Source organism: Ptychodera flava, chromosome 15 (genome assembly GCF_041260155.1).
Source record: "Ptychodera flava strain L36383 chromosome 15, AS_Pfla_20210202, whole genome shotgun sequence".
Lineage (NCBI taxonomy): Eukaryota > Metazoa > Hemichordata > Enteropneusta > Ptychoderidae > Ptychodera > Ptychodera flava.
Window position 1 is genome coordinate 11911288 of NC_091942.1, and position 26062 is coordinate 11937349.

At 38.0% G+C, this 26062-nt stretch overlaps 1 protein-coding gene across 2 annotated transcripts in view; it reads left to right on the plus strand.

Moving 5' to 3' along the window:
• Window positions 1-16698, plus strand: part of LOC139151162 (glutamate receptor ionotropic, NMDA 2A-like) — a 109971-nt gene extending 93273 nt beyond the window's left edge. Inside the window, exons 5-12 of one of the 2 annotated variants that reach the window (XM_070723755.1) lie at window positions 6618-6922; window positions 7178-7303; window positions 8081-8301; window positions 11162-11322; window positions 11887-12068; window positions 12778-13010; window positions 13927-14066; window positions 14813-15181. In XM_070723755.1, the coding sequence (XP_070579856.1) occupies window positions 6618-6922; window positions 7178-7303; window positions 8081-8301; window positions 11162-11322; window positions 11887-12068; window positions 12778-13010; window positions 13927-14066; window positions 14813-15044 (1600 nt within the window). In that variant the 3' untranslated portion in view covers window positions 15045-15181. Of the gene's footprint in view, window positions 1-6617; window positions 6923-7177; window positions 7304-8080; window positions 8302-11161; window positions 11323-11886; window positions 12069-12777; window positions 13011-13926; window positions 14067-14812 lie in introns of both variants that reach the window. The other variant, XM_070723754.1, reaches the window with a different exon arrangement.
• Window positions 16699-26062: the final 9364 nt, after the last annotated feature.

A 26062-nucleotide genomic window follows, 5' to 3' on the forward strand; every position in this document is an offset into this window, starting at 1 on the left:
CAACAGGAGTTTATGCTGCCGTTATTAATCATAAAGAGCTGGCTGGCAACCCTGATTATACGAACCTTGTTAACTAACGAAATTGCTTGTTCATTGAACACAACGATTAAACATTCAACTGCATTTTGAAAACATACTAATGGTAACATCTGTGTAAATACGGCACTTGCAATTCTATCCAATAGTGGTCTGCCGCGTACAGGAGAAATCTCGCGGAGGTTCTAAGTCACGCGAGAAGAAAAAAAAACAGTGGGCGATACCATAACATTTTTAATAACTGTTCACCTTTATCAAGCTATAAATAAAATTTGGGTTTTTTGCTTGAGATAAAAATGCGTCACTTATATGAGGAAAAAACATCCACGTTGCGTAATGCGTGCCAAAAAGTCAAAGTGCTCCTCTGGTGGTATATATTGAAAATACCAAGTTGCTTTCTGTCAAATACTGTTCAGCACTTAGATTTTTTCCAAACACAATTTCCTTTATCAATACACTGATCACCTTGACTTCGGAACAACGTGTTTATATCATTTACATAGAAATCTCTATTTGCTTTTCACTATTATGTATACCATGGTGTGTGGAAAATGATTCACGCTTGTTACGCAGTCATACTTTTAGCACTGCCTAATCAACCAGCTAATAATCTTGGCATATGCGCTCTTTCATATAATGGCAGTTTGAGACAGCACAGGGGCTCTCATTAGCTCATTAGAAGTGAAATGGAAAATTCAAAATACAAACGTCTCCTGCAATAAACGTTAGACAATAAAAATTCTTCTCGGTGTGAATTCATACCTTGTCGGCTACCCAGGAAAATATGTTACTATGAAATTACGCTAAAAGCCTTACGCTGTTTCGAAAACAAAAATGGAGAAATGCTTGTTCCTTGAAGTGACCGATAGTTGAACTCTCGACTCACGAGTGTTGTGAGCGTGCGTTTGATTTTTACGTCAAACGGAGAGACTTTGGCCTTCATTTCGGGGATGCATTTTCTTCGTCAATATTCAACCACAGCTATGATGTTTATATTCAAAAGCTATAAACTTTTTGCCTTAAGGTGCACATCGCCACACGGAAAGAAGGGTAGCCGACCGATAACCGAGCAGCCTTTTTCCTGTTTTCGGTCATTCACCGGAGAAGTTCCTAAAAACCTGAATTTAGACACGGATAAAGTGGTAAATCTGTGGCAACCATTTAAGAATTCAAGTCCAACACAACTGAAAAAGCCGTGATACAATCATGTTGGATGATGGTTTAGTGCAATTGTTCTTGCTTAACATGAACAGATCACTATCGACTTTATCTTTTCAAGCAATTTATGAGATGCACACAAACGACAGGCACAACCTGCTGATAACGTCCACAGAGCAGTTTGCGCATGCGTTAATGCCCCGACTGAGGATTTGGCTTGAAGTGTACATGTGTTTTCTTCAAAAGACGGTGAGTAAAGCAAGGATCGTTCAGCTGTTTAATGGCCGAGTCGCGTACTTCTTCTGATCCAACCTAAAGCCTCTCAGTTTTTCAGTACTGTATTGACGTGATGGAGCAATCTTCTAAAGTTCCCCTTGTACAATGACGCATAGTCAGTAAGCCTTTCTCCGTTCGATCGTCTATTAATTACTGTTCCCTTTGCCCCTTGATGAGGTCAAGGTGTTAAAGTTAAGTTTTATTATTCATTAAACCTTAATCCTGCCAAAGAAAGTGAACAAGAGCCTGATTCAAAGTTTTGGTGAAAGATAGGACAGTGTCATCGGCGCATTCACTATGAGGAAGTATACATACAGTGACCTGAACCAGGTACATACACTCAGAATTATTTAAATATTTTAAAGACGCTGGATTCCGTATGCCAGAAAAACCTGTGAATTTCTATGAGAAGAAGAGAATGTTCCGTAACGATGGAAACGGTCGAGGGTGTCACTGTCGACAAAGCGATGTCGAATATGGTGACGGATGTTCCGTTCTTTGCATTCTGGGTAAGACCACGACGCATGCTCCCAGTGGTTGTACCTTTGGAGGTAGTCATATTTGTAGCTAAATTCTCGATGCCGTAGATAAGTGGATGACGAATCTCATTTTACAGCAGTCCATTGCGGTACCTTATCATACCACAGTCCATCATTCGGACCAGCTTCGTGAAAGCGGTCAGTGATGACGTAGTGTAGTTGGCGGTAAGATGCTCATGTGAGCCGAAATCGACTGAAACATCACGGTCCATCGTTGCGTTCAATGCGATCATCTGATGCACCAAATCGGCGAGCGTTGTGAAAGAGTACCATTAGAATAAGACTGACGATCGCTATCTTTTACACGTAAAAACTCGATGATTGGTTGTTATATTAATACTGTGATAATTTACTGTAATAACAGTAATAACGAATCTCCAAGCCATTATGATGAAAAATATACATGAATGATCGTTGTTTAGGTGTGAAAATAGGATTATGATAATTTAGTGAAATTAAGAAAAATGATGTATCTTCATACACCTTTGACCATACAATTAACTCCGATAGACGATGAGAAAATATACAGGGACTATTTGTTTCTAAACGGCGCACTGTATTCGAAGACGGTCATTCTAAAAGAGTATTTTTCTAGGGTATTTTTACCCTCAAAAGGCCGATGCCCATGACTGCATACATAATAGAGACGAACAGCTGGGCGATATTTTTTTCAAAAGAAAGACATGTCATATTTCAAACAATAAGAGCATTCTGGTCGTTCAAATTCAGTGAAATGCGGGCCTGTAAAGAGCAATATGTTACATTGAAAATTACCGGCACGCTGGAACATTTGCGTGTTTAAAAGGGATTTGCCGCCATGCCCCACACCCTGCTGAGAAGCCATTAGAACCATGCGCATATCGACCTCTGTCTTTTGTGATACCCATTGAACTAAAACGTCACATTTTGCATCGGACACTTCCACAAAAGATCACCAACCATACTTTTAAATTATTTGTGACTATCTTGCAGTGTTGCGAAATGCCGTGGATGATGAGCAAAAATCATTCACATACACCGAAACGTTTGAACTTAAAATTGTCTATAACTATTCATTGCGCAAAGTCCCCTCGCAATGCAACGATTTCGACTCATCAGAAGATCTCCGTGTAAAGGGAACACTGTCTAGACGTCTGGCTAAAATATAGCTCTCCAGATGCGCATTGCTCCATATCTTGAACAGGAAATGAAGTCTGTACTCATTTTGACAAATAGTCTTCGGCTTCGGAAAGTAGCGTGACTTTGAACATTTTTCTTTCTTCGTTTAGAACTGATGACAGCGAACCGCTTATCTGTGTGGTAATTTACAGTTAACAGGGGACGATAATGTGACCCTTAACTGGTATGTTCCTCCGGAACTAGGTCATTTTTTACATACAATAAATCTATTACTATATTATGATTAAACCTCCGCGATTCACTTTCCGCAAAAGCCTCGAATGGTTTCGATCTCTTCCTGAGGTTGTTTTCTAATGCGCAATGTCCAACGCGTCGCCTTTGATGCGCGTTGGGACCACGTCATCACGAACTCTCCGATGAATCTTCGCTTTATCGATAAGAGTAATTAAACAACTCCCGTGACGGGACAAAAACAGACGGTGCTACTTACGTCGGTGGAGTCAGCTAAAGAATCATTGATTGCTTGTTCAAATACTCTGTTCGTCTTGTTGCCATCTGTTCAGTGATTTTCCCGTAATACCGTTGACACGAATTCGATCGTTCACCTAGACAAAACAGGATGAGTCTTCCCCGGGGGACTCTGAACAGCCCACAGAATACGTGTTGCACACCTGTCTGCTGGCTGCTGTAGTCCTGCGCCTGTGAAAAAGATATGTACAAAGTAAACTCCTCAAGGTAACTGATTTCTAATCATACTTTGCCAGTCGCTTTGAATTTTTTGGATGCTGATCACGATGTTCAAACTCCTGACTTTAATTTGCTTTGTTGAATTTTGGCTATACCTGAATATGAAAACGATGTTGCTGTAGACAGAGGACGCCGAGTTTTCAACTCCATGTCAGTCTGTGTATACATACATCACACATAAATACATATATTCATACATTCATTGATTCTTACGTTCATTCATTCATTCATTCATACATACATACATACATACATACATACACATACATACATACTACATACATACATACATACATACATACATACATACATACATACATACATACATACATACAAAAAATACATACATACATACATACATACATACATACAAACAAACATACATACACACATACAGACAGACAGACAGACAGACAGACAGACAGACAGACAGACAGACAGACAAACAAACATAACTGTGCGTGGGTACCACGTCGCGTACGAGGCAGACAGACAGACAGACACACACACAGACAGACAGAGCATAATCGCATAATTTTCTCTCCTGAATCATGTGAGTTGTACAAGTTGATAAGAATAATGTATCAATCTCGATAATGCTGTCTTGCCAATTTACAATTATCACATGCACAGCAAAATAAGTTGTAAGTTGGGATCTATAAGTTGCTTTGGGGATGAAATCCGTTGAATCGAAAATTAACGAAATAAGAGTGTGTATCGGATCACATAAGCGTACAATGTTGGAAAGTCAAATGTGCGAACGGCCACAGCTTTAATGAAGAAATTTTGATAATACGTTGAGTAGTCCGTTCGGCCAATGCAAATGGACAGTTTTTACCACTGTTTTGCAACACTTCAGATTGCTGTTTTCAAGTGAATTTCAAACATATGACGACGTTTGGTGTGCTTAAAAACATATTGTAGTAGTTACTGCAGATACCAAAGTACTGTTACTGACAATGTTTATGGTGTTGTTGATGATGATTATGATAATAATGATGATCAGATGATGATCATGTCAATAGGCGGTATATCACAATGTTGTTGATTTCGCGATTATTGTTAGCGTTTTCATCTTACAATATTTGAAACCGTTTGTCAGTCAAATGTTAAAGCTCTCCGTCAAAGAAAACATCATTTTGAGTCAAACTCATCTCTTTGTCTGTCAGGTGAACAACTAAACGTAAGCTGACGCGACAAAACATCGTTGTAAATTGCGACGGTAGTTTCCATGCCAACGAATGAAATGCTGATTTTTGGATGATTGTTACGCACCATACATGTATATATAGACTAATGACAGTTTGCATATTCTATTTTGCTGTACCCTTAAACGACAAGTACGCTTCAAGCAGCTCAACACGCATAACCACTTAATGCAAGCAAGATTAAATTTCTGATAAGAGCATTAATCGTGTTGAAGTGGAAGAAACATGGAATTTTCATCGTACAGCCGGCCTTGCTTCGGATTAATGGTCGCAAATGGAATTGAAATGAGCTCCTGCGGTTAAACGCCATCGTTATTTTGAAATCCTATTGAAATAGCTTCAAAATTTTCATAATCGTTTTTTTTCGTTGGCTTTAGGCTGCACGTATTCGCGCTACTTTTATTATTTTTTCTGGATATTTTGCGATCATTGAGGCCGTGCTTCGGAAACTAACGAAGAGCAGCTGGGCCGATTATAGCATTAGTGCATCATCTGAGAAACACGCACTACGCTTTTCGGTTGATTTCTCACGGTAAAACTGTCACCGATGACTAGTTTTTTAATGTTTTGGTTTGGTTTGGTTTTTGAGGTTTTGCTTGTGTTCGAGCTCATTTTGTCATAGACCGTACTGTATGGTTCAGGATGTCGTAACACTGAAGAAAATTCCCGTACTGTCTGTTTGTAGCATCTATAATTATGGCCGGTAGATGGCAAACAGCGAGCCGACATTTTTTTCAATGGCCGGGGGTATAATCAAAATGAGAGCTCAGAGAGCTTGCCTCTAATAATCCTAGAACAAGTTGTGAGCGCTTATTTTGTGGACGACCGACCTTTTGAATCGGCATGCACTCGCTTCGAAAGGAATAAACAACCCCCGTCACAGACGCCATTTGTCGCACTTAAAAAAGCGATTTCCATGGAAATTAGAAAACAAGGTCCGCTTTAGTATTTGCTTACGGCGACCTTCTGTGAAAGTTATTTCGAAGTGCACTTCAGATCGGCAAAGACATTTGTAACTAAAAGATAATGTGGATAACCTCCGGCGTATGTATCGAGAGAAATTATTTTGTATCGGAGTATTCTGAAATGACTGTCAATGCAACAAAAGCACGGATATTCCACAAAGTGTATCACGTATGCATATTTGGTTGTTGCACGTGGTAATGACAATTTATTTACTTATTTATTTATTTATTTATTCATTTATCTGTTATTATTAGTTTTTTATTTAAAATTGTGGTAATGACAATTTATTTATTCATTTATTTATTTATCTATTTATTATGTGTTTAGTTATTTATCTTTTATTGTATGGATTTTATTTAAAAGTGTAGCGTGTTATTTAATTGGTGCGAACGTTTCTTCTAAATTTATTTATCATTTATTAAGTTCATAGTTTATCGATTCATACATTCATCAATCCATTCAATAATATTCATATGGTCATATGTCTATTCATTTAAACACCCATACTTTCATTTTTCATTCGTTTATTTATCTATTCGCGCATTCACTTATTCATTCATTTACACAGGGTGTACTACTACCAATGCTGTATAGGCCTCACTGTGGACCTTCTCCTCCAGTTGAGCATGGATATCGGCTTCAAGTACGATCTGTACATCGTCGAGGACAGCAAGTTTGGTGCCTACGAGAACGGCTCCTGGAACGGCATGGTGGGCGACATCCTCCGCGGCAAGGCAGACGGCGCCATAGCGACCATGCTGGACACCGCTGACCGGTCCGCCGTCATCGATACCTCGGTGTCGTACATGAAGTCCGGTATAAGTGTGATGGTGAAGAAAGTTGAGGGCGCAGTGCCGTCCGATGCATTTCTCGGTAATGCAGATATTGTTTTTCATTTCATTTCATTTCAGGATGTTGACACAAACTTATTTTTCCGTGATTTCAGACTCTGCGACGAAAACAGACTCAAAACGCGGCTTACATGAATCACACTAATTGACAGTGCATAACTGCAGCTGCTGTTGTATTCACAATAACGGTTCACTCAGCACCATTGGAATTATTTGTCAGTAAAGACGGGCGTTAACTTCAAGCATTTATCTGTATGGCAATCGCTTTCTCTTACAGCTCCTTTTGACTACACAGTGTGGCTGCTTTTAACGGTCGGCATCGTGCAAGCTGTAGCCGTGGCAGTTTTCGCTTTCGAGTGTCTCAGCCCCGGAGGGTATGATCGAACTCTCAAGGGACCGAGGGGTAAGATTGTGCCGCGGCGCCTTTTGTAATTCTCTCGGCGAATTCCGCATTGTAGCTCTGATTATCTGGCAGCTTACAGTTGATCTACAAAATCCACACGAACATTGAACCACAATCCGCACCGATTTTAACTGTTTCGCCTTCGATCGCGACGAAACCGAGTAGAGTCGCGAAGGGTGTTTCTCGCCAATTGTTGTCAAGCAAATTTGGCCGCCTCATACTCAAATTCCCTCAAAATAATATGTTGAAATTATCGGGCAGTCAACAGAGTGGCCATATCCGCGTAGATTACAGGGGCTTGGTATATGCCACGGTTCGTCAATATTTACTCATAAATTCCCCTAGTGATGTTCATGAGGTATGATGGAAAACTTATGCCTGCGTTAGAAAGCCTATTAAGTAAGCAAATAGCGGTGCTCCCTGTAGTGCGTCAGTTATTGCTACCCTGGTAACATGACACCGGAAAATAATTTGTAAGTCTAACCTTTAAATAAAACAGCGAAAATGGAGACGTACTTTACCTGGTGCCAAGGGATGCTATCTTTCTCACGGAAATGGGAACAAGTGATAGTAATGAGATTTCAAGACTACCCACAGCTGGTTATTTACTCAAATTGGCCTCAGATTTCACAGCTTCAAAACATGTAGAATTGTCAAAGGCATGCCAGTGAGATACAAGCAGGGGCACAGCTATACGTCGTGCATGCTTGACTAATCTGAATACACTCAATAAAGCCGACCACATGCACACGTATATGTCTGTCTGTATTTTTTCAGCCACCAAGTTCACGTTTGGCAGTTCGTTGTGGATCGTTTGGGCTCTTCTATTCAACAACACGGTGCCGTTGAAGCCCCCGAGGAGTTACACAGCAAAGTTTATGACCAACATGTGGGGATGCTTCTCGCTGATATTCATCGCCATGTACACGGCTAATCTTGTAGCGCATATGATAAGGGAGGCCCCAGAGGACATGGTGGACGGTTTCCTTGACGACAAAGTGAGTAACCCCGAGAAGCGTTGAATAGTCGTCAGTTATTAACAGATTCAAGGATTTTTGTGAAAAATTACGGTGTCTGCAAATGCTGGTGTGCGCAAATGATGCTGCGCAAACGGCAACAATGTTGTCAGGGAAGTCTAAATATTTAAATGTATTCATCTCAATGTCAAAATATCCTTGCCAGTACCCGAAACTGAGACCAAATATGACAAGTAACATAAAACCGAAATAGGTTGGTACAGCATATGGACGAAATCGTATATATTTCTTTTTAATTATTTTTATTTCTGTGCTATCAAACTAATCCGCCGTATAAAAACAGAATGTGCATCCAATTCGAAGAGCCATTCGGCAAATAATTCGTTTTATTGCTCTATACCTATTGATCGAACAGCTTGATATCAAAAACAGAAATAAAACAGCCCTGTTTGGTGAATGTACTTTAATAACCTGAACAACAGGGTGACTTTCGCCATTTGCTCGAACGACAGCTTGGTGATTAAACCGGCTCATTGTAAAGTCTAGTGGAGGACTCTAAAACGTTCGCAAATTATTCTGTGTGAGGGAAAATGCTGTTACCCGAGAAATAAAGACAAAGAGACATTGATGCGGGCAATCGGATACCTTATTACGAGAACGGCGAACCTCAATTGATTGTGGTTGTAAGTAAAATACTAATCCTGCCCAAAGAATGGGACGGCATCGGAATGAGATTGTTTCTCTTATTAGGATTCAGATTTGCCTCCTACGGTTAAGGGATTTTTATTTAATCGTCTTACATGTCGCCCCTCTTGTTATTATCGTCTCAAGCACACAAGAGTCTTTCGATCATCAACATGCTGAATGCCGCGTTTTTGACTCACACGGGTATACGTGTCACGTTTGTGGCGACAATAACATCACGATAAGGGAGCCTTCTGCAATTACAGTGAGTGAGCCCGGGGAATTCAGCGCACACCTGTACTGTAAAATGTGACCCTCCCCCTATCCTCCTGTCTAAAATGTGACCCTTTCCCTTGTCCGACATTCTAAAGCTTGACCCTCCCCCCAACCACTGCAGTATTCTCCCCAGGAACGACTGAATAAGTATCAGCTAATTTCATAACATTTGATTTAATTGTTATGTAAATTAGGGACAGAAATTACAGGGGGGGGGCTGGCGTCTTAGAAGGGAAGGTCGCAATTTATCAAGCATGCATTTTTGAAGGGACATGATCTTTCATACATTTGCCGGAGGGTCATCATATTTTGTGCAACTATAAGAAGACAAGATGTGGCTGATATAGTGCTTCACCCGAAAGTATCAAATCATAATACATGGAGTCTATCAGGCAAACTATTGACACATTCCCTCACAACACACGCTATATCTGTACATTTATATATGTTTCATAATATATTTAAATGTACTTTGCTTGAAGTGGAGGTAAAAGGTGCATTTGTAGACAAGAAATTAGATTTTTGCATTCCATGGAAAATGTTGATTCATTATACATATTAGTCTATGAGAGAACTATGAACAGTTTTTTTTTTCAAATACAAAATTAGGTAAATCTATGTATTTATGTATTCTTGATTATTGATGTTAATGTTCTTGATTACACTAGGGGTGTTAAAAGTCCATGTGGTGTGTACAATAAATTAAATTTTGGAATTTCACCGAAAAGTTGATTGACTATACATAGTCAATGAGGAAACTATGAATAATTTTTTTCCAATATAAAACTCGATAAATATGTGTATTTATGTACGCTTGATTATTGATATAATGTACTTGATTAGACAAGGGTGGTAACAAGTCCTCGTGTGTGCAAGAAATTTGATTTTGGAATTTCACCGAAATGTTGATTCAATATATAGTCTATGAGAGAACTATGAACATTTTTTTCCAATATGAACTAACAATATCTGTGCATTTATAGATGTTTTATAATTGATAGACATTTTGCTACCCGTCCCATGTGTTTTTGTCTCATGTCTTTCAACAGTTTTAACCGTTCATGGTGTTTAATGTAGGATACCACTGCATCTTCTTTGCTTGTAAAACTTGTTGTCTGTGTATGTAAAGAATTCCGTCGGTAACTTCCTATTCAGGAAATATCACATGGACAATAGAAGGTTTGGCCGTAAAATTAGCTTCTGTTACAAGTGACCCTCTCCCACATGTACATACTTGCCACGAAATGCATGCAATTAGCAGTATAAGAACAGTTCATATCAGAAACGGTGAACAGCCGCGCGCACGTAGTATTTCGAAGTTGGTTTTGTCGGATCCTGTACTTTAATGCTGTCTTTGTATTAAGTCAAAAACTATAACTGGCTACTTTTGTCTGATATATATTTACTGTGGCGTCCTATAGGCCAATCATGACTGGCGTCATTTACGTGACTACCAAGTTAGTATCTACGATATGTTCTCGGGAATGTCTCATAACATTTATGTGCGGCCTATGATCATGAGGGATGTGTGAACGAAGGGTACAGACTTGCAATTTTAATATGCTGGTTAATTTTATTTTGGTTTCATGTTTTTTTGTATATGTGTCTGTCTGTTTGTTTGTTTTTTTGTCCTTGTTATTCATATCTTCTCATATTATTTGTTTTCGATTCTGCGATATGTAAGTCTGCCTCATGACTGTAATCAGCAATGCTAGTAATATCAGATAATTTGAATGAATGAATGACGAAATCTTTGACGTCACTGTCAGAGAAAGTGGGCGTAGCAAAGTATGACGCCAATGTAGATATTTGCTGTATGGTTTGACTTAGATCAATATCGTGGTGGCGTTATACGATTCATGACCTCCAATGATTTTAGATGACGTCACTATGCTCAATTCTGTTTTCCACTTTCCAACAGTTGCAGAATCCTAAGCATTACAGCCAACCGTTGAAATTCGGCACTATCAAGTCGACTAGCGTGGAGCAGTACATATCAACCGTCAACGAAGAAATGCAAACGCACATGGAGCCTTATAACCAGGAACTTGCAGAGCAAGCTGTTGAGTCGCTCAAGGCAGGGTGGGTAAATTAGAATTGTGGCGCAGAGCCAGCGTTAGCTAGACAGTAGTAAGCAGGTAGATGTGAATGAACTCCAAGTATTGTCAGCATTAAATCCCTTTCCGTGGCCAATTCTTTGTGCACGAACCATATTGAAGGCTGCGAGACAGCCCTATCAATTTTTAAATAAGTTTATTATTTTTAATCAACCTCGGGTATCCACCTCCTTTCCTTTCCATCTTTCCTTTGCTTGAGGGTTATTCTCTGAAAAGAAACAAAATGAATCAGTGGAAATAACACTGTCTAAGGAATAATAACATATATAAGACCTACTGTTCCACTTATGGGTATGAGATGATGAAAACACAGTGTCTTTTCTTTGTCTAGTCAAATCCCAAGAGGAAGGATCGATGCCTATTACAGGATAAACTCTGCCAAACAGCTGGTAGGCATATGTCTAGATGATAACAAAACACGGCCGGGCTTTCCTGATCACCTATTTATTTGCTCTACATACGTATATGTTCGTTAAATATTCATTTCTGTGTGCTTTCCCCATCTTCGCATTTTCTCGCCTTTCTGTAGGAGAATGGATGCTTTTCTTTACGACGAGGCGGCCCTGAGAGACTTAGCGGCGAAGGACCAGGAATGCTCCTTGCACGTTGTTGGAAAGACAGTCGGCGAGACAGGTTTCACTGTGGCACTGACCAAAGGGTCACACTGGACGCACAAGGTCAACGAGATGATCATTCAGTACACGGACAATGGTAAATGCCATGATAAGAATGGACCTTTCAACAAACTCCCTCTTGAGTCCCTCTATCAAGGAAGGCCTGATACTGAAGAATCAAAATACGACTTTTGGCCTAGTAGATTGCTATAATTTATCAGTGGTGAAAAAACAGGTCGTCAAATTATCTGGATACGCTGAGAAATTAAAAATCTAAATATTACAAAAGATATATTACGAAGGTGATCTGTGCTAGTACTCGTAGTACGTAGGGTTCAAGCTTATATGATATACTGCACGCATGTGTTGACGTGCCACATGCTATATTCTGTAAAGAAATTGAAGGAATAAAATAAGGAACGTCTGCCATTTTAATTGTGTTGTGATTTTGTAATACATAGTCATCGTAAACGTAACATTCCACATACGCCCAAGCAAGTAAAGTGAGGGCACATATGGTGAAAGAAATATTATCGGTCGTAGAGAGAAGAGTTTTTAAGAACTGATTAAGTTCTGGATTTTTTATTGAAACATAGACAAGAGACTAGTGAGGTAGTCTATGGTGTGTGTAAATGCCCTTTTTATTATCAGGTTTTCCGTCGCAATTCGCGTAACAGGCTAACTGCACTGTCAATAGTGACACCACAATGACTGTCCCTCTGTCATCACGTAGACTATAGTCGCTTATGTTTTCAGAGAAGATGCTCTAACCCCTTTTTTCCGCGGGAATTTTTTAATTGACACAGGTTTCATTCAGACATTAGTGGATAAATGGTTGACCAGTATGTGTGACGGTAAAGGGGATAATTCGAGGAAGCCGCTGGGCATTGAACACTCGTCCGGCGTCTTTTATCTGCTGCTCGGCGGAACAGCGGCCAGTATTCTGATCTTCTTCGGCGAGCATCTCTTCTTCAAGTTTCTGAAAAACTACTTCCGTAAGACGTTCGCCAAGAAGGAACTCGTCGCCGTCGTGGCCGAGGTAAGGGCGACTATCTCGAAAACTTGTTACAGTAATAGTTGTTCATTGCTGTGAATGTATTTCGCCGAATATTGTCGACAATCGCGTGGAAGATTTATTTTCGGAAATTGCGAATTTCTTCTCTATTCTTATAATTTTTAGTTTGGGCAATGGACATAATACGTTTTTTTGTTCTGGCCACTTAGAAACAATAACATTTTTGTGATATTTTCGAAATTTGTGAAAAATCGTTTGACGCAGTAATCTGTAATCTGTTATCTGGATTATTCGAAAATATTCTACTTTCATGGTAAACTATTAAAATTAAAATGGACGAGCATACAGTAAGCTTTATAACAAAAATTGCTACTTTAAAGTCCAGTCAAAATAAAGTAGCGACAATGGATGACAATGTGTGTTGTAGACACGGTCATACTGACATCAAACCACATTGTAGAGGGACCTGATCTGAACTTATTCCAAATGAGATAGTAGTATGTCCGAGATTTCTATTTGAACATTGTAATTTATTGATTTTTGATACTTCAGTAAATTACTAAGCATTCACAGGTTTGGACCCCTAATATGTTTATTTCAACTCATAGTTACATCGTTTAGCTATAACTTTATAGATGATCATAAATCGCTGAAGCAAAGAGCGAAAGGTTCATTGATGAAACTGGGTCTAACAACAATAAAGAGAGACAGTTTTAGGAAAGCATCATTTACCTTGTGTTTGCTGCGGGTTAAACACAACTGTTACCCCGACGATGAAATAGTTATGGTGGCATGTACAAGAGACGCGTGTCGCTTCGAATGTGTTAAAAATGTCATAAAATTTATCAGTAATTAAGGATTTACTGTAATTTAATTGTCAACTTACTGTTTGCAAAAAACAAACTTTCTTAAACACAAAAAAAACTCCGTATCGTTCCAGGCTATGGCACACAGTATCTACACACCGGCGAGGCGGTCCGGTCATTGTCCGTGCAACAACTGGGCCTGTCGACAAGTTAGTCAGGAATTAGACGCGGCACTTGCGCGACTGACTGAACTAGAAAATATGCTCTGGACATCGTAAGTATACCGATAATAAGATTACTCTCCTCTGGCGTATCCAATTTTAATATCGACAGCAACTTCATAACGAAATAGGATGTCATGTGAATCGTAAAAATCGAAAGCAAAATGACATTTCTGGTAATATATTTATTGATTCTCAAGATTGGAATCGTTTGATGTAGTATGCTTTTACCTTGCATGTAGGTTGCTGTTTTAACAATCTCTTAGCAGTGTATCCGAATGCATGGATATATGAACATGCAATTCAAATAGTTTCGAGAGGAATTTTGTCAAAAAATGAGGGAAATCAATTTTCGGCCTAAAAACGCAGACTCAAAATTTCGGGATATGTTAGCGCCCGAAGCATTTAGCATTTGAAGATAGTTCTTGTAAACAAAACTGACACTGAAAAAGGGAGAAGAAATATGTTAAAGTTGGTGTGTGTTTAACAGTGATTGTTATTTGATTTCTTTCGAGAGATGAGAACGTTTTCGCCATTACCTTTCAACATTTCCAGTAATGGACTGATACGGGACAAAAATCAACCTTGAATTGCTAAAGGACACGGCAAATTTACACACGAACATCGACACTGTGTTGGATATCTAAAAAAAGACGGAGATAAACGGAAGTGGGCGAGTTGACATAATTGAACTCATGGATAGAATGATGTATTGTTTTGTTGACAGTTAACTTTCTGTCTCTCTGCTTTCCTACCCACGTATTTGTTCAATAACATGATTACCTTTATCATATTACAGACGAAACGGCAACGCATCGACAGGCCTTCTTCCGCTGCACAGAATATCGTCCTCCAGGCAGACAAATCATTGGCTACCATTGCCCCAAACCGAGAGCGAACACAATGACCCCGATGGAAATTTTTCCTCGGACTCAGACTCGCAAACGACGGAGAAAAATTTTGCCACGACAAGCTTCGACACTCTAGATAATCTAGAAAAATTATACGATATTGTTGAAAGCTCGGTTTGACAGTATACGGAGCAATAGTATCTTACCTGTTAGACAAGAGATTCAAGAATTTATTTTTGTAAGCAATACGCTAATTAGATCCATCGATGTCACTCACATAATTAGGCATTACAAGGATTTCGTCTTCTATAGAAAGTACGTTTACACCAACGTTAATTACATGAACACGTCAGTCGATAATTTTTACTGTCGAGAACACACTACGCCATTTTATACTTTAGGAAAAGTCACCGTACCTAGCTGATATCTGAGAAATTATCTGACTGGCTTTTTGAGTTTTTGTTTTCAATGGCCACATATGACAGCATAAATGTAAACTGTTATGAAACAAAATTACAATTACACAGATGAAAGCGCTATTTTGCGGCAGATTCTGTGTATCTTTGAGAGTAGAAGAACAGGTTCCAGTTGCAGAGAATGGAGTACCCCGGATGCAATGTGAAATAGACAGTCTGTCTCTTTACCAAACGATGCGTCATCCGTGGTCATCCGCGTTCAGCCGATACATTCGCTGGCTGACGTGTTGTCTTCATCACCACATTGCCAAATAATGTTACACATGGAGGCAAACGAGTGCCAATCGGCTGAGGGTGCACGGATTCGCGATCAGATGATTTGCAAGAGGTGCATTTTTTTATATAAATCAAGGACTTTCACACAGTTTCGGAGTGTGAGCAAGACAAGCCACTCGCGAACAGTTTAACACATTTCACGATATGAGCACGTTACCAAGGTCAAGTTCTCTGATTTCAAAACAAGCAATCCATCTTTTTTGCTATGCTGTATGTAGATTATTCACGTGTTAGACAATTCACAAAAGAGCAAGGTCAACACTTGCTTTTCATGACGACAGTATCCGATGTAAATATATAAATATGTTTTTTCAGAATGAGCGTATAGACAAGTACTTTACATAATTAAAACGTCGACCTTATATATATATATATATATATATATATATATATATATATATATATATATATATATATATATATATATATATATATGTCATGTGGTCGATCGTAGAGGCATACGCAAATACATGTACATATGTATACACGTTAGCGTGTACTCAGGATGGCAATTTATCTCACTAAGGAGTCTTTCAGTAGCAATGGAAAGGGATTTTTTTAGACTTCACCTATGACCTTTGAATTTCTTTCGAAAATATTAGTAGCCAAAAGAAGTACGATGAAGCACAAAATGATGAGTTATGAGCTGTGCCAAACTTAAGTGAGATTCAAGTGGGATCATTATTTTGATTTTTTTTAATGTGACGTTTTCTGATCCCTGTGTTGTTCCTTGAACGTGCAAATTTTCTGTCAGAGTTGCTTACTGCGTTGTTTCCTCCAGTTTGAGCGAGGAAACGTATTTTTCTCTTGTAAAATTCTGAATCGCCGACCGCTGTTCATTTAAAAGTCGCTAAACTAAATTAAAGGGTTAAGTTAATGGCACTTACTTTGTGTTTGATGGCTTGCTGGTCGACATCAAACCGTCAAGCTTTCCTTTATTTCGCAAGAAAGGCATCGTCGTTTATAAACACACACTTTAGTCTGACTTAGGTAATGGTGATTAAGGGTAAGATTGTAAACCACATTGTAAAGTCGAATTGAATGAAATAAAGAATATTCCAGTATTGTTGTAATTTCTAAAATATTGCAGCTGTCTAATAGATATTCTGGGAATGTTTAAATGCAGTATCCTTACATTATTGTCTCCGCAATGTACAGAGTTCAGCGCGAAATTATCTTTCCGCACCCTCAAGACAAGAGGTGTTCTATTTTGATCCTTTGCAATCAGTACATGAATTTTCAATTACGCTATCGCTTATCAATCTGAAATTTTCACTGTGCATGTGATACAGATGTGCCCCGGCGAGCTGAAAGCTTCCTGATCCACTACTCGGTCGTGACGATGGGTTTTGGCTGTGAGGATATCACACGTGAAGGTATAGTACATGCCGAAGTTGAAATACTTAAACGTTTGCCCAAACTTTCCCCAAGGAGGCTTGAAGCCACTTTCTTTCGGAACCAAGAATAAAAATCAGGGGTCGCCGTGCAAAACTGTTGTTCCAGAGAGATAATGTGCCTAAAATGACCGATATCTAAAATTAAAGATGACCGTCATTCCTGTGTTAAATCTATGGGCAAAATTAAAATGCTCTCTTCTCAAAAAGAAACGGACAGTTATTTTTTTACGGCATGAAATGTGTCCCAAGTAGTGGTAGTTAGCAGAAAAGTGTTGTATTGTAAACAATGGAGAGCTCGACCACCTGTCGCTGAGACACATTTATGAATAATAGTATGCCAAGTTAGAGTTCTTTAGAGTTCACTATGACCTTACTGCTGTCTTCTTGCACTCGAAAAACTATAGTTTTGTTCCTGTGTACATCAATCACTCGAAGTGAATCCTACAATGTATAGCATCGTCTACTTATTATTTCAACTTTACAAAGTTTGATGGCGCACTTGTAGGTGAACGTGTCTGCGGTTCGCATATAGCCTATCATGTGTGAAATATGTGAGAAGGAACAGTCTGCAGGATTTCAGAGGCTGTCTCCAGGTTAAGGAAGTTATCTCCCGGCTTTTATATGCTGCAATCCATTTCTTCATGTCCGAGATCTGTATCGGAAACAGTTGCATTTGTGTCACCAACAAAGTCAAAAAAAGTTCTTTGTTTTTTAAGGTAGTATGCGCCCGAAAATGAAAGACTTAAACTTTTGCCCAAACTTTCCTTAAGGAATGTCTCAACAATTCTCTTTCAAAATGAAGAATAAAAATCGAGGGTCACTGTGCAAATTTCGGTACTAGAGAAACACATTACTCAAGATTTATACTGATATTTGAAATTCAAAATGACCGCCATCTCTGAGTTAACTTCATGAAGAGAAGTAAAATTTTCGAATTTCGAAAAACTAAGCCGGTGAAAAGTGTTCTTACACCAGGAGCTTTAAAATGAACCCCCACATGTGGTATATCAGAAACGAATTGAAAACGTTTGAGAGTCCGAATATCTGTCCCCGAGGTGCGTTCTACCTTTAATCGAATGAAAGGTTATGATCATGCGCCCGATGCAAAATGGACGTAAAGTAAGCTTAGGTATGTCTCAAATAAGCTGTCGAACTTCCAGTACTGGTGTAGCACCAACCGTATCAAAATTACGTCGCTGCATTGGCCGATGCAAGTAGAAAGAAAAGTCGAAGATGGATTTAAAGAAAAACGCCAGTCGTCAAACAAACAACAAGCTAACTGGCAATCGGTAAAATCAAAATGCAATATTTGACAAAACATGCCAATGTAACTTATCAGAATTTCTTTTCAATGATCTGCACATGAAATATCGAATCAAAACTGTGACCAACCTTCACAAAATTAATTCATGAAATTATTTCGGCACTTAAAACACTGCTTCAAGGTCACTTGCGCTCACAATATCGCCCACGTTTTAGGTCCAAATAAAATTCTTCTCAAATCTCAAAAAACACAAAGTTGCTGAGATTGCTCTTTAATTAAAGACAATATTAAAGTTGTTGACCCACAAAGGGTCTGCATAAGAAAAAGAACTTTTGAACCATTGATTATGGAGGAACGTTAAATTTGTTTGACATTAAATTATAATGTCGTCGCTGACTATTGATGTCAGACACGGCATGAAAAAGATCAAAGTTAACGATTACGAAAACGAGGATGCCTGATATTTCACACTGCCCCATATTTTAAAATGTTCAATCTGCATAATCCTCCACAGAGCATCAGTTGCGAGATGATGTTTCCCTTATGTTTAACTCAGTCTTAGGGACTACAGTCTGTTAAAGGTAGCATGCAGCAGAATCTTTGCTTTTCCCTGTTTATTTTCTAGTGTAAAACAGTTGTATATACTTCTATATCAATCAATTGTGTCACACCAGAGCAGTTGATGTGTAAAACAAAGATAATCAATGAGTGATGGATCGACTTAGGCAGGACTTGTATTCGACATCATAGCTGAATAATAAACACTGTTTTATCTTTTCTGAATCTGGCTTAACGTCACTTAAAACACCAACAAAAATGTTTTTCGCTCGTTTTGCGCCGGAAGCGTTATTCAGGTCTGCATTTATTGGGGTTATGTTATTTAGTTGAGATGACACTTCACGTCATCCAATGTATAACGTTACCGTTACTGCCAAAATGAAGAACAGATATAATATTCACAGCTTTTGCAATATTTATGATGCATTTATAGATCGCGTATTGGGACATTTTCTTCGCTTTATACGATTTTGTTGCTCTTTAGATTTATATCATTTTTAGCTCACGTGTGTAAACACGTGGGCTATTGTCATAGCGATGTCTGTCTGTCTGTCCGTGTGTGTGTGTGTGTGTGTGTGTTAGTGTGTGTGTGTGTGTCTGTCTGTCTGTCTGTTTACACGATAACTCAAAAACGCCTGAACGGATTCAAGTCAGATTTGGTACACAGGTACCATATGCTACTTGCAAGAACTGATAAGATTTTGGTTAGTGTGGCTTGCATATTAATGAAGTTATGCAATATCGTTTTTTTCCGTACAATGGTTTCCCTATGGAGACGGTAATGACAGAGTAGACATATATCAAGAAATACTGCACAAAATTTCATGAAACTTTTCACAGATGACAATCTCAGAACATTATGATGGTACTGTGAGTGTCATGTCAATTACCTTCTCATTTGCATATTTAATGAACTTTTGTTATTAGTGAGATAACTCTGAAATTCCTGTACCAAACTTGATGATACTTGCAACAAATATTGATCTGATATATATCTAATTATACTTTGAAGCATGAGCAGTGTCAAGTTAATAAATAGGTCATTTGCATATTTTATGAAGTTTTGTAATTAGTCATATAACTCCAATATAACTTGACCAAATGTAATGAAATCTGCTGCAGATACTGATCCGACTGATATCTAACTGTAGTGTAAAGCTTTAAGTAGTGTGAAATTAATTAAGGGTTCATTTGCATATTTAATGAAATTTGTAATTAGGTATATAACTCTGAAATTACGGCACCCAAGTCTTTGAAATTGGGTACAGATATCGTTTTGATAAATATCTAATTGTACTGAGAAGCATTTGGCAGTGTCAAGTTAACAAATAGGTCATTTGCATATTTTATGAAGTTTTGTAATTAGTGATATAACTCCAAAATAACTGCACCAAATGTGATGAAATCTGCTGCAGATACTGATCCGACAGATATCTAATTGTGGTGTAGAGCATTTACTTGTGTGAAGTTAATTAAGGGTTTATTTGCATATTTAATGAACTTTGTAATTAGTGATATTACTCCAAAATTACAGCGTTAAATTTGATGAAACTTGCTACAGATGTTGATCTGATAAATATCTAATTGTACTGAGAAGCATTGAACAGTGTCAAGGTAATAATTAGCTCATTTGCATATTTCATGAAGTTTTATAATTAGTCATATAACTCCGAAATAACTGCATCAAATGTGATGAAAACTGCTGCATATACTGATCCGACAGATATCTAACTGTGTTGTAAAGCATTTAGTAGTGCAAAGTTAATTAAGGGTTCATTTGCATATTTAATAAACTTTGTAATTAGGTATATAACTCTGAAATTACGGCACCAAATTTTGTGAAACGTGCTACAGATATTGATTTGATAAATATTCAATTGTGCTATTAATCATTGAATAGTGTCAAGTTAATTTAGGGATTATTTGCATATTTAATGAACTTTGTAATTAGTGACATTACTCTAAAATTACAGCATTAAATTAAATGAAACGTGCTACAAATGTTGATCTGATGGATATCTAATTGTCCCATGAAGCATTGAGCAGTGTCAAGTTAATTAACAGCTCATTTGCATATTAAATAAAGTTTTGTAATTAGTGATTAAAATCTGAGAGTACTGTGCAATGTTGGAAAAAACCTGCTTCATATAATGATAACATATATCTTATTGTTCTGTGAAGTGTACTACTATTAATGAACCTGTTGTAAAACACGTGAGCATATTCAGTTCATATCTGGTATATAGGAGGATAACTCATGTTTGCTCGCAAAGAGATACTAGGGATATTGGTTCTTCAAGGTATGGTCTGTACGAAGAAATATGGTTCTTCATTATACGTTAAAGGCAGAATTCGCCTAGAAGACAGTTTAATATTCGGACTTCAACATTTTTACAATTATACTTTCCTGTTGTAGAGCAACTTGTATGGGCTCATTTTGAAGCTCTTGCGACAGGTAAACATTTCACTGTCTTGTTTTTTGTGAAAATCGACGATTGAACTTTCTTCATTGAGTTAACACAGCAATGTCGGCCATCTTTAATTCAAAATATTGGTAAATTTACGGCAATTTGTTTTGATAGTACAAAAATTTCAAGTTGACCTTATACTTTATTTCAAAAAAGGATGGTTGAAAGTCTACTGAGAAAATTAGTTGCAAAAGTTGAAGTCTTTTCATTCCGAGGCGCTTACTACCTCAAATTGTCCGTCTTTGAGAACAGAAGACATATGGGCTCTCGAAATTTACATCACAAATTAAAAGCTCTAAAGCGACCAGCTGGTGCTGACACTGATCATCCACATGTGCATATGGTGTCCTTTTCTTATGCAGATTAACATTTTCTCCTTGTTCTCCATATTTTAATATTATACCACTCCAGGTCATGTGACCTATTGTTCTTGCCATCCATTTATCCCTGAAATCACGACTGCCACCTATTGTTTTTATGCAAATTAGTAATCAGTCACACTTTTATTCATATGTAAATAAGTAATCACCACACTTTAATGAAAGAAAATCATTATCATATCAATAAAAGTGTAGTGATTACTCATTTAAATATGAAAAGAAGTATGAACGATTACTAATTTGCATGAGAACAATAGGTCCAGTCGAGATGCCCAAAGCATTCACACGCATTCAATAAGACAATAAAGACAATTTTTCAACTGATATGTTATAACATCACATTTTATAATTCCATTTTAACTTTCTTTTAACCATGCTTAATATAAGCAACACGATTTGTTGATGAAGAATGTCTATTTTTGGATTCGGCGTCTTCTTGGGTTGGACCAATCCTGTCTGACTTGTTATGTTGTTTCGTAGCAACTTAAGAAACTGGTTTACTTACAGCGTCCTCTGATTTAATACTAGATGAAAATGGTAGATGTATTCGACACATGCTTTTGTAGTGAGAACGACAAACATTGGAGGTGCGTAAACCGTCATCTGATCTGTGACCTGTTTGTTCTTTGATAAGCTGCTCATCGAATCCTTGATGGTACAAAGATGTTGCCACATTTACCTGAAATTATCAAACACAAAACATAGGTCACAAATAGCATGGAAATAAGTATAGCCTTTTTATTTAATACGTTTGTGGAATAGAGGAAAGAAATTCTGTGATATTGCCGCACTCACAACAAAATATTTTGATCAATGAATTTAATTTTATAACTATACAGAATTGGTTTTATGATTGTATAAATATCTTAGTAAAAGAATAAATTACCTTGGCAGAATGTCCAGTGTTATGGCTTTCTATCCAAGCCATCTCGCACATTTACTTCATGTAAAGACGCCTACTTTCTGGGAGGAGAACTTGTCTACTCCTTGGCAAGGGTCGCCGATAGTACGGTCCTGTCGGCGGTATCATCGCCAAGTTCTTTTTATAAGTTGAACTACACATCGTGGATTGATGCACTCCGTAGTAGCGGCTGCTCTTATAGGGCAGTTTGCCCGTGTAGAATCCACTGGTTGTTTTTACATGGCCGTCCATGGACCTCTAGGAAGTCTCTAGGGTCATCAGATCAGACAAGTTGACAAGATCCATCTTGACCAGTCAAAAACACGAAAATGGCATTGAAAGCCTGATGCATTCACGAGGCAATCACATGGATCTACAGATTGAATGCCTTCTCCCTAGCCAATAGCCAAAACGACAGAGTAAGGCAAGCCATTTTATTTAACCAATCAGACTAAAACAGTTTCCTTCTACACAGGTGCATTATACCACTCTGTAGCCCTTATTCAAATGCAGATTTGCAGTTGACCAGAGCCCTTGTCCTACTTGTCTGGGATAGGTCATTCTCCCAAACTTGCATGCCAGGTGCATAATGACCTCTGTGAACCTTTCGACGTACAATGGGTCGCTCCATTCCACTGTTGGTGTTCAAATGTAGAGTCGACGATTTATCGGCAGTTTTTTTCAAATTTTAGAGAAAATTGGCCTGTTTTTCGTGGTATAAGTCGTTAATCGCACCTCGTAGGTGAGCTGTTACAGTTGTAATCACCACACTTATGATCCGGAACTTGTAAACATCATTCGGCCTTCGGCCTCGTGCATAAGTGTGGTGATTACAACTGTAACAGCACACCTACTCGTGCGATTAACTATACTAATACAAACATATGTTGTTTCCGTCAACGTTATATCCAAATAACTTAAAATAACCGCCATTTAGAATTCCGGTATTCTGTCAATACTGAGTCGACAAGAAACAAGTGACTGCAAAGTACGTTGACCTATTTGTAAGATTTTGAAAAAATCTTTCAGGAGTAGCTTACTTCGAACTATGAATAGCAAATTATGCTGGTTAGCCATGACTCTGTCAATATTTTTAATGTTTTAATGTACGTGAAAAACTGGTCGTTTCTATACAATAATTGTTCCTCATTTCAAACATTTATTTTTCATTCAAATTATGCCAATAGTCGTTCTGTACATTGTTTTCATACTCCAGTTGTTCCTCATGTTTTCCATTTCCAATCTGCTGTGCCCGAAAAAGAAAACAATTAGAATGGTATAAAAACAGTCAGCATCATCGAGTACATCACAAATATTGACACAGTTGTGAATAATCATCATCAATTACATGCTATTCAACCCTGGACACTGAAACAACATTATGCAATTATGGAATATGATACAAGATCAATTAGTGATAAAAGGGCAACAGAACCTCTGCTGTCAATAGAGAAATCATTACCGCCTATGATTCGACATGTTGAACCTTTTTACCATCAACGATTTTATTCAACACCAGTTACTTGTTCAGCAACACCCTGTCTTTCATTGGATACAACATGCTTTCTGGTCCTTATAATATCTCTACTACTACATCTGCAAAATGACCTTCTCTTTCCGAGCGTTTCAATATCAGCAACGGCTGCATCATTTTCAACAGTCACGTTTCATCAGCAGAAAAAAACAAACCCATCTAGGATACGCACCGAAACTCCAAATTTGCATTCTTATACTGACTAGAATCTTTTTCATCTCTATCGCTTAAGAGACAAAGTCTTAAAATATTTTCACCCTGGTATTTGGCTTCCAATTTTCAATGGACCTCGTGTGCTAAATTAAATTAAACGTAATATAGGAAAAAGAAAAGTTGAGTATTCTCTATATCAAGAAGCATTTTGAACACGAAAGATTCGGACAGCCGAACCTCAACATCATCAGCTACACAGCTTGCCAGTAAGAAACCAGATTGAAATATCAGTCAAGGCCGTACTTTGCATGGTAATATGGAAGCCATACTGCATACATGTATACACACTTGAGACGCACTGCTTGCATATTACTTCCCCGGGACTTGGTCCCACTTTCAGTTTCGTGGCAAAAATCAAATGATATGCCTTATGTTTACCTCTTCCACCTCAACATCAAATAGCTACCAATCACAAGGTAGATAGTTCAGTCACCTTTAATTTGTAATACATTTTTCTATCAATCATTGCCAAACAACTGAACTTATCAAAAACAAGTTAGGGTTGAGGGCTTGGGGTCGATATCATGGATGTTCAAGGAAACACCTTCGAAGCTTCAGAGGTCAGAACCGAGGCTGATACTTATGTCTGCTTGAGTTCTTTTTTGTCAGACCGGCAGTTTCGCCGTGGGAGAGACAGGGGCGTCAACTTATGTAAATTAGCGTTTTTTATCTGCATGTGTCTTCGTATCTGTTTAAAACACATCAAATAATTTTACTCCGCTCTGCATGGGTGGAATTGTCTCAATTTTTTTCAGTCAGGATCGAATACACACCAGACAGAAAATAAGATGACAGTTTTTCTGTCTCTTAAATAATCGCAGCCGGAATAATCGACAATTCAGTTTTGCTAACAACGACTTTTATCTACTATTTCACTTCTCCGCAAGCTGTTGTTGAGAGTAACTTCTTTGAAAAAGTGTAAATCAAAATTGCCAGGCTTGTTTTATGTAATCTAATGTTTCGATTGAGAAGAAAAAATAAGACTGGCTTCAACCCTCAAACTTAAAGTATATTATTTACATAATGTTAATTTTGGGGGTTTTACTCAAAAAATGATTCCACTGATGCAGGTTTCCGTCGAAACAACTTTATAATGCAGGGTATTTGTTGTGGCGTCTATGACTAATACGGCTTTGAAAATGTTGTACGTTAAGCCAACCATGAATACCTTAATGCATGTATAGCTGAAGATACCCGGACACACACACTACTTTTCATTATATAGCAATATTTTCTTCACAGAAATCATATAGATATTTTGTAAACGGTATAGTTATGATTGCTGGTTAAGGTAGAATGCGCCTCGGAGACAGATATTCACACTCTTAAACTTTGACAATTTTTTTCTGATCTACCACTTGTGGGGTTTGTTTTAAAGCTCTTGGAGTAATAAGTAGTTTCACCGTCTTAGCTTTTCAAAATTTGAAAAATTTTATTTTTCCCCGTAGAGTTAACACAGGGATGGCGGCCATTTTGAATGTCAAATATCGGTAAATGTCAGGTAATTTGCCTCTGTAGTACCAAAATGTGCACTGTGACCCCTGATTTTTTTTTGATTTGGTAAGAGTATGAATAAAAGTTTCATTAAGGAAAGTCTGAGCGAAAGTTTAAGTCATTCACTTTCGAGGCGCAACTTACCTTACATTTTCTGTTTATTTCAATTACATAACGCAGTAAACAATTATTAGTAGTGTTTTTGACCTAGCTCCTGGAATAATGTTAGTTGCTATG